The 10,009-nt window shown below is 39.1% G+C and overlaps 1 protein-coding gene across 1 annotated transcript; it reads right to left on the minus strand.

The window, feature by feature from the left end:
• Positions 1–4,009: 4,009 nt before the first annotated feature.
• On the minus strand, positions 4,010–5,341 carry LOC113739053 (protein FAR1-RELATED SEQUENCE 5-like). Its single transcript, XM_027266299.1, has one exon. It carries the CDS (start codon positions 5,339–5,341, stop codon positions 4,010–4,012), a length of 1,332 nt encoding a protein of 443 aa, XP_027122100.1.
• Positions 5,342–10,009: the final 4,668 nt, after the last annotated feature.

The following is a 10,009-nucleotide window of genomic DNA, read 5'->3' on the forward strand; positions in this document are numbered from 1 at the left end:
CGCTGGTGTAATAGAGCCAGTCGACAATCACCGTCTACGGTCGAACATTTTCGCCGCGCAATTGACACCATTAACCCGGAAAACGTTAGTTCCCGTACTTAGGACATCCAATAGTTTCTACCGCCTAAGTGTTAACTGTTGTTATAAATTTGTTCCGCCTGTTGAACAAACCAATGTTACATCGCTTGTTAATTGTGTGTCATAAGTCAACTGGCTGCCCTTCCCTGCAATGGCATTGCCGAGTCGGTATCTCAAATCCAAGGAACTAACTGCAACGAGATTGCTTTTGGATGGTCCCATGGGACGATTTTACTACCTGGGCGAGAGGGTTATTATGCAGGTGTATGCAGGTGTATGTGCAAAGCAGCCTCCCCATCGGCCATCAGATCTGTACAGCACTGATACAATTTCAGGAAACACGCTACATGATTTGCTTTATGAACTGCCCATTGCAAGCCTTTTCCCAGATCCCCCTCCATATGCTACGTATGACGAGTTTGTGCGCAGCAGGCTAATGAAACCAATGACTTTCTCCGCGTTGCCACCCAGTGGGAAGGAGTGCGTAATTCATATATGTGACCACTTGCCACTAAGTGAGACTACAACACCGTCACTGCAACATCCAATTAATTACCTTCCATGGTCTGTGTTGTGCATACAAACTGATGGATCACTGCAGCAAGAGGGCATTCACAGAGTTGGTGGCGATGTAATAGGGTTGCCTCTTCCATGTACTGTTGGTGATGTGGTATGGCATTCTTCGCCCTGTACTTCACTCGGCAGTTAATTTTAGCAATTTGTGTAAAATTAATACAGCCATCTGTGTTGTTTCCGCTTAGGTGCCTAGACACTGGTACGAGGACCTGCTTGTTCAGTGCATGGGGCTCAGAAAGAAAGTCTTAGAAAAAAGTACAGAAATATTTCGTTTGGCATCCAATGTGTCGGACAACTCACAAGTGGTGGACCAAATGCTACATCAAATACATGTAATTTTGGAAAGTGCATTGAAGCTCCAAAAAGGGGCAGGGAAACGCTGCCTTCGCGGTGGAATTGGTGGCCTGGGATCCTGTGTTTCTAAGCGTCCGAACACAAGTGCTGGGACGGAGACATTTGCGGATGACCTTGGTAGAGGCAAAGCTCACGAATGTTAGGGAATTCATAATGCCAAAGACTGAGCACCCATGGCCCATAACCACAAACAAGGTTGTGTAGCCGGAGGAATGAGCATGCAAACTAGTTGGGAGTCCCCACCAACAAAGCCGAGCTATGAGCAATCGCCACGTCTGTTGTGTACTTCTGATACAATTTTAAACTTGAACACGGAAAATGTTAACAGTTGACAGGTAATTGGTAACATTGAACTTGTTTCTCTAAATTTGTACCGTTTAACTGCTTTGATAGAAAATTTGTCACCGTCAATTTCCCACAACTAATTTATAGTCCTGTTCTTATTTTTCGTCTTATAACAAAACAATTTAAATGCAAGTTGTTGTTACTATATATCTATCATACTTAATGCATTACATTGTTCGAACTTATTTATATCAGTTCAAGTTTCCACACAGTTGTACAAGTAATTAGTGTGAGGGAGGCTGACGGAGCATTGCTACCTAAGTGGATTGTTCCAACAGGGTATACCAATTTTTGTTAAACTATGTCACCAAAATAAACTGATGTATCAAAGTTGTTCGGATGGAGTGTCAGTAAACATGTGGAACTTTTTCTACAGTTCATAGGAATTTAGATTACGTACATGACGCGGACATTGCATAATTGTTATAAATCATATAGAAATTCATTAATTGTGTGCAAACAAGTTACGTAAAATAGTAAACTCCAACGGAAATGTACAAATGCTGTAAAAAAAATTAATCGTAATTGATAGTTATTGGCTAATTAAATATATTAGTACAAATGTATTATTAAAGTTACTCGAACTAATTAATAATTTCTATTAGTAAATATGTATAATTATTAATATAATTCATAATATTAATTATATTACATAAATTAATATACATATATAATACATATAACTAATAATACCATTGTTATTATTGGTGCACTAAAGAGACGCATAAGCATTGTGAGCAATGAAAATAGATGGGGAGAAACAGAAGTTACTGTTCCTACACCTGAATGGAACGATGGGCAAAAGAAAAGGCGTTGGGCCTTACGGTCATTGGTTAGGATAGCAAGGAGAGGAACAAACAGCCCATATCGTAAAAGCTGTTTATAGCAGCAGCGTAAGGCACTAGTTTACAAAACCTGGGCAACTGAAGCTGATTCCCAAGTAGCTACTTCGGAAAACATCTATCCCACGAAGAGATTTTGCGCAACATACGCTTCCACTTAATTTCCTATTTACAAAAAAAGACCGTAACAAGTTTGGTTCCTCTAATACACTATTTGTCAACTACTTGCTCTCCTATTAACCAAGTGCTGTAGCACTTACAACAGTGCTTACGATGCAACCATGACAGTCATGCATCTTGTGCATCCTTCTGTGCATGACCCCTTCGGTGGAACTACAATGACTTATCCATCTAGACCTAGCAACCTTGAATACTCTTGCACCTCAACTCACCAAAACGTGCCTTATTTATTGCGTAACTGCAAACCGAAACATCACAACAGTAGTGCCTCATCTTTCTCCTGAATTTCTTTGTTGGTCACCTATGTCCCTTCCACCGCTACCGAATGGTTGTGCTACAAATGCTTGTCCTCTCCATTCGCCTGAGTCGCTCCACCCCGTACTAATTTCAAATGATTTTTCCAGCGAGTCATCCAAACAATTTTTCATATGATCATCATGAACTGTTGTGTTGTGCGAATTCTTTTTGTATGGGCATGTTCGTTGGTTGTGGCCTGCCTGCAATCTTCAACCCATATATCACATGTCAAATCATTTGTGACTACAAGTAATCACGTCAACTAAGCACAATGCTAACATTACACCACTTCAACTTTCTTGCATTGCCAATAATTTTGTATACTTTGTATGCACTTTTAATTATGTGTTTATTTTCCTACTATTGATAATAAGAACGAAAAATACCCACTTCTTCATTATTACGTTCACTGTTCACTTCATGTATTTTATCAATTAACTACTGTATAACTACGTATGCATTTCCAATAGTACCTGCAATGACCACACTTTCTTTTCTTCTTTGCTTCTGCATGCTTGTGATCACCTTTACACCGGGACACCCTGGGATCTAACAGCCCAGATGTTCTTCTACTTTTATGGTTTTTCACTCTTGAATCCATTACAAATCCGTCTCCCCCATATCCCCTTGCAATCCACTTCTCCTTTAGGTCCACAGAATGCTTGTCAAACATCTGTTGCAGGTCAGTAAACGCATCATCCATGTACTTTAAAGTGCCATATCTGGCCATTTGTGTCAGCTGTTCGTCTGCAACAAATGCTTTCATTCCATTATTAGTACAGTAAACTCCCTTTGTCCACCGCTTCGAAATGCATGCTTCTGGGATCCTGTTCATTCCTTCTACCACCATCACGCGAAACATGTGAGCACAAGCAACCCCCTTTGACTCGAATTTCATGCAAGAGCATATTAGTTTCTCCATTGACCTATCATAATCCACCCTCCAACTTATTTCGTGTCCACCATATTTCGAGTAATAATATGTACGACTCCCTCCATCCTCGCTCCAGCCCTCAGAAATTAGAAGTCCTTGCCTGTTCAAATGCTTCCTCACCATGAAGAACACATTCCTTGTAAACACCTCCGCTGCGCTCCCCTCTAATTCGGGTAGGATTGTGGTTAAGACTGGTTTTGTGTTTTCGCTTGTGTGAACTGCTTTGCTCTCAGTATGTCGAAGCCATGCTATTGCCAAATCAAAACTTCTAACGAATTCATATAGTCGCATTTTTTCATTCAAGTACTCGTTCAAAAAAGCATTCATTTTCTCACACCTTTGAGTACTTCTCATACCTGCAAAAAAATGACCGCGTAAATAGGTTTCTGCCCATAACCTTCTCCTACAGTACAACTTCTTCACCCCACTCATTCTCTACCACCCCATATTCATTAACTAACCTAGCCCACCTATTCTCAAACTCAAGAGTGCTACACTTTCTCGCTATCAGGTTATACAACCTATTATTAAACTCCTCGCAGCGAATATTACTCCGTGCATTTCTATGCAAGTGCCACGAACATAGCCTGTGACAAGCATCCGGGAGAAGATTCTTTATCGCTCTTCGCTTTGTACTGTCCCCATCTGTCATCACTGCTACTGGCTTTCTACCTTTCATAGCCTCTACAAATGTACTTAGCACCCATTCATATGTTTCAATCCTCTCATCTGATAGCAGTGCACAGCCAAAAACAGTACTGTTCAAATGGTTGTTTACCCCTGCAAGTACAACTAGTGGCTTGCGGTATTTATTTGTTTTGCATGTTGTATCAAACACCAATACATCTCCAAATACACTGAAGTCCACACGAGATTTAGAATCTGCCCAAAACAACCTTGCCAATCTTCCTTCGTTATCTACATGATATTTATAAAAGAATATGTCATCGGCATCCTTTTTCGCTGCCAAGAACTCAAGTGCCCCTTCTGCATCGCCATTCAAAATATCTTTTCTACGTTCCTCGTCCATTCGGTTATACAGATCCTTAATGCAAAATCCTACGTTACTATACCCTCCGGCTTTGATAACAAAATGTTTCATTATCTGGCATATTCTGGCCCCAACCAACTTTAGACTTTTTGCCTGTGCATATTCTGCATCGCTCACTTTTCTATGCGACCTAATGTGTTGCACACTTGCCTCTGATGCCAGCGAGTGATTGTGCTCCATAATGAAACGTGTCACCACATACTTTACCGATTCTATGTCATATTTCACGCGAAAGCAAGCCCCACATCCGGTCCTTGTGATTGGTTTTGCTTCTCTTTTCCGGTTTTCATAATTAAACCACTTTTCATTTCTATAACCTTCACAGCAACATACCCATTTTCTAAATCTTGAAATGCCATCTACATCTCGTTTGGCATTATTTTTACGAATCCCAAATCCGCTTAGTTTCGCATACAAATTATAGAATTCCCCAGCTTCTTCTTCCGTGTCAAATGCAAATTTCATTACGTCATCCACGCCTATTGCGCCCACCAATTCATCTGCCTCCTCATCTTCGTGTCCTCTTATTGAACCACAGCTTTTTTCACTGAATGTGTCTCGGTCACACTCAGGTTCTTGGTTAAGGTCAAATGACCTTAACCTGCCGCAACCATCCATCCCAATTTTTCCGTTCTCTGTTTCCTGCAACATGTCATGAGTTTTAAGCGCCCCATCCTGCCCCATAGTTACAACCCCTGTGTGGTTGTTCAATGTTTTTTCTAACCATGGTCGCTTAACATTTTTTTTTTCAGCCTCCCCATACGCTTTCATTTGTAACATAAATACTGATCGTCTACTAATGGAACAAAACATATATACACGATCATTTCAGTTAACAAACCATACTTTACCTCACAACTTTCACAAAATGCAGACGATAAACATTACTCTAATATTCATATACACAGTTTTTATAAGTGTGGCTGATGCAATTATAACAACCTTTAGCACAAAATACCACTATCGACATGCATTTTCATTAACACCCACTAACTCAATCTCTACTGTGAGTTTCTTTACTTCTTTTCACATAACCATTCGCAATGCTGTCGCACCTCACTTTTTGAGGTGGTGAAAGTAGTGTGTAGGATATGTATGTGAACGTGTGTGAAAGTGAAAATAAAAGGCCGTGGGATTGTGAAATGCGACGGTTTGGCCAAACAAAGGGTTTTAGATAGAAAAGGAGTCGCCACTTGGTATAGAGTTAGGGTGTACCAAATCATCCAAAAAGTGATTTTGTTTTTGGAAAGAAAAGTAAACAAACCCTTTTTAAAGAATTTTTTAGGTCTACGTAACCAAAAAAAGGGATCGGGGGTCATATTTGATAAAGGAGAAGGCAAAGGCAAAACCTAAGGCACTCCCTTACCCTAACCAAAGATAGTTGCGTGACTTAGCCCTTCTTTTCCTAATTCTTCTACCCAAAGTATGTGTTGCATGTTGGATGTGACTAATGGATATGAAAAAAATGCAATTCTAAATCTAAAATGTCTCTTATGAAGCTTTTTGGTCCCAATCAAATGAGTTGTGATGGCCAATAAGAAAAACTCTCATAGAGGTCACGGGTAATGCAAATGAAGACCCAAATATGAGTGCAGGTGTGAAAATGTAAAAAAAGTGCATGTGTGCAAATGTAAGAAAAGTGCATGTGTGCCAATTGAGCAAATAAAGGTGTTTGTGTGCAAATGGATGAAAATATGGTATAAAAGTAATAAATGCATATAAGTGCAATTGGGTGCAATTTGTGAGGTAGAAAAATAAATAAGTGATAGGGAAAGAAGAAAAATGTGCAAACATGGCATGTGGATTGAGAAAAAATATAAGTAGTAAGAGAATGTGGATAAAGAAGGTGAGGAAGTGATATGATAAAAATGAGAGTGTATGAACCTAGAGGAATGCATCAAGTCGGGTACGGGAATGACTCCTAACTTTGTGATTTTAATTTTCCCTTTGATAGAGGGAATACAAGCGTGCTAAGGTTTAGAAAAGCCACACTCGTCTATATCCTATATTTAAGGGGTCTCTCAAGCAAATGTACCCTATAACTAGCATGAGCATACAAAAACATAAAATGAAGGGGAAAGGATTGGAGGAGCATACCAAATGCTAGAAAGCTAAGAAAATGTATGAAATGTAGTGAGACATGCAAGTATGTACTAACGAGAGGGGGACGGCCTATTTGGTCTAGCATTGGACTAGCTCTTTTCTAAAACTCTCTCACAAGCATTGGACTTGCGAGAGCTCAAGGGGAAAGACCATTGCCAGCGTTGGACTAGCCACGGTGACGCATTCATCCATCACATTCATTTATGACTATAGAAAGCAAGTAGACATGCCAATCACCTATAAACACGTAGCACATAACACTTAGCATGCTCGACTAAATGCAAGAGCCTAATAAAGCAAATTAACACGTAGCAACAAAAGCAAGCAATCAAGCTAATGAACCTATTACATTGACTAACTAAAACAAATGGGGAAGAGAAAAAAGTGAATAAAAATGCTCTCCAAACCCTATCTATTACAAGTCAAGAGGTGTACACATACCCCATAAAAGAACAAGTTAATAAAAGCAAAATTAAATGAAATAAATGAAAGGAATTAAGGAAAGGCAAGGAAAGCAAAGTAGACATGCAATTCTTACTTAGCACGTTGGATCACATAGAGGAGAGACAAAAAAGGATAAAAGAAGTTATACCTCCCCGTTTGTGATGTTAGTAAAGTGAACAAGACTTAACTTGGGCTAGAGTCACCAAAGAAAGAGATAACTTGGGCTAAAACCATCAAAGTAAGGGATTAATGCACCACTTTAAAGATAAGTAGAATAAAAAGGCAAAAAGGAAACTCAGAACACCTTAGAAACTTCAAAAGGGGTACTAACAAACCACCAAATTCTTCCCTAATTGCGACTTAAATATAGTCAAAAGATGCTTAATCTCAAAGGAGGTAGACTACTGACCAAACTTCTAAGATAGAAGAACTTCTAAGGACCCAATTGCAAACATTAATCAATCATTCGAGTCCAATCGAAACATTTAAGAACTATAAAGGTCCAAGAGTGATGAAAAGGTCAAGTAATGGTTCAGATTGCAAATACTTTAGGACTCAATTGCAAGAAATTAAAACATAATTGGGCCACAGTGCAACAAAGGGAGACTTGGGGGGTTAAAAGGCAAAAATTTTGAACATTTTCCATGCAAGAATGCATGCATCGCCTGCAACAAGAAACATTCTCAGTGAAGCCTTTTGCAACTAAAAAAAAAAAATTTACTGCAAACTTCCATTTCCGCAAGTACATATCAACTTCAACACAAATTTGATCAAACCTTTCAACCAAACATCCGGAAACCTAAGCTAAGCAACATAACACACAATTTCAAAATCCAAACAAACCAAAACATAAAAGGAAAAACATGCAAACACTGGGAAATTTTATGCAAAAAGGTTCAGCAATCCTGATCTGTTCATTTTCCAGCAAATGTTCGAACATGATTCAAATGTTTAGACCCAAACATGCAAACTCAACGCCAATCAATCACTGCCCCTTTCCACACCAAATTAACTATCAAATTAAGATGGCCAAAACTTGGTGAATGATCACGGAGAAAAGAACAACAAAACAGATGCAGCAGCCTTTGCTCTGCTGCAAATTTTTCATCTTCATACTAGCATGGGTGGAATGCCGAGAACATTATGCAAAACTTCATCATTCATCCATCAAACTCACACACATCTGTAAAAATAAACCTTAAACCTAGCTTAAGCATGGATGCCTCCCCCTAACTTCCCCAAACAAGATGATGTAGCCCAAAAAACAAAAACAAGAATAACAGAAATGCAGCAAAGAAAGTCAGCAGAAACATATGTTCATGCCATTTTTGCTTGATCGAAATGTATTCCCACGAAACCTTAACACCTTAACTGATTCAGCAACTGACCAAAAATGGGAAAAATGGGAAGCAACTGATCATCTGGACATGAACATAAACTCAGCCGAAAGTTCCTTTAGAGCAACTGAAAATCTTTTCCCTTATAATGCATGCAGTCCATCTCTATAATGGATGGACCGTATTGCAGCAATTCACCCTTTTTAGTTTCACACACGATAACAAACTGCTTTGATAACAAACATATCCATGAAATCACAGTCAACCAACAAACAACACCAAGAACAGTGAAGCACTTCAACTTCAGCAACTCAAAGGATGGAATTCTATCAAAATTGCTGCAATGAACCGAAAGCTACAAGCTTGTTAAAGCAAAAATTATTTTACACTTAAATGCCAGCCAAACACACTCTAAGCTCAAACCATGATATCAACAAACATGTTTTTCAACTCTCAACATAAAAAAAAATTGGGATTTAAACACATAAAGGGGTCAAAATACAAGAACATGCCAATCGGGAAATTTTCCTTTCGCCACTTGTATCTTCATTTTTCAATTCTGTATTCATTATCATGCCGCAAATCAAATCCTAATCAACAGAATATGCGCCTCTTATACCTATTACTGCCAAAAGACCGATGCAAACAGGCAACATACACAATAGCAACGGACGAAGCATCGAAACTGTGTGATATTTTTCTTGTAGCCATGAATCTGAAACAAAAGAATCTACCCACCATCTCATAGATGATCTCAGTTTCTATTTTAATCCCCAGACCAATTTATCATATCTCCTACCCTTTCCTTTAACCAGAGTCGCACAGGAATGAATACATAACACTTCAATGTTTCATAAGTGAAGCAACTAAGAATCGGAGGAAAGTGTTACCTTTATCCCTTTCAAGGGCAAACGAGGGCTGGAGTGATAAAAGGGCGTTGCTTGATCCAGAGTCCTTTCTTTCTGGTCCTGCTACTCTTCCGTTCTTCCTTTGCCGTTTTTCTATTGACCCTTCAACCTTGCCCCCTCTCTTTTCACTTTGTTTTCAGTCAGTCACTCCCTAATCTCTCCTCTCAATTTTCTTAGCCGCCACCCTCAGAACTTTTTTCTCAGTTGTCAGCCGTTCTCTTTTCTTTTTTCAGATTTTTTAGCCGTCCTCCCCGCCTATTCTTTGCTATCTCCCTTTCCTTTTATACGGGGAATCGTAACCCCTAAACCCTCACCTCAAAGGTGAGGATGAAGGGTTGGTTCCCCCCCATATCCTCAGCCATCCGATTTACCATCAAATGGTATGGTTTTCACGATGCTGCATGCGGCTCTTTTCCCTTTTTTGTTTTTTGAAAAAAGATTTGACAAAATTGATAATAAAATTAAGTAAAAAAAATAACAATTTAAGTAACATCGAACAAAAATAAACAAACTAGAAATAATAAACAACAAAGTTGCAAATTTTCATTCATTCATTTTTT

This window comes from Coffea arabica, chromosome 4c (assembly GCF_036785885.1).
Source record: "Coffea arabica cultivar ET-39 chromosome 4c, Coffea Arabica ET-39 HiFi, whole genome shotgun sequence".
Taxonomy (NCBI): domain Eukaryota; kingdom Viridiplantae; phylum Streptophyta; class Magnoliopsida; order Gentianales; family Rubiaceae; genus Coffea; species Coffea arabica.

Coding starts and splice junctions, on each gene's coding strand:
- LOC113739053 (XM_027266299.1), bottom strand. CDS start 5,341: ATGGGGCAGGATGGGGCGCTTAAAACTCATGACATGTTGCAGGAAACA.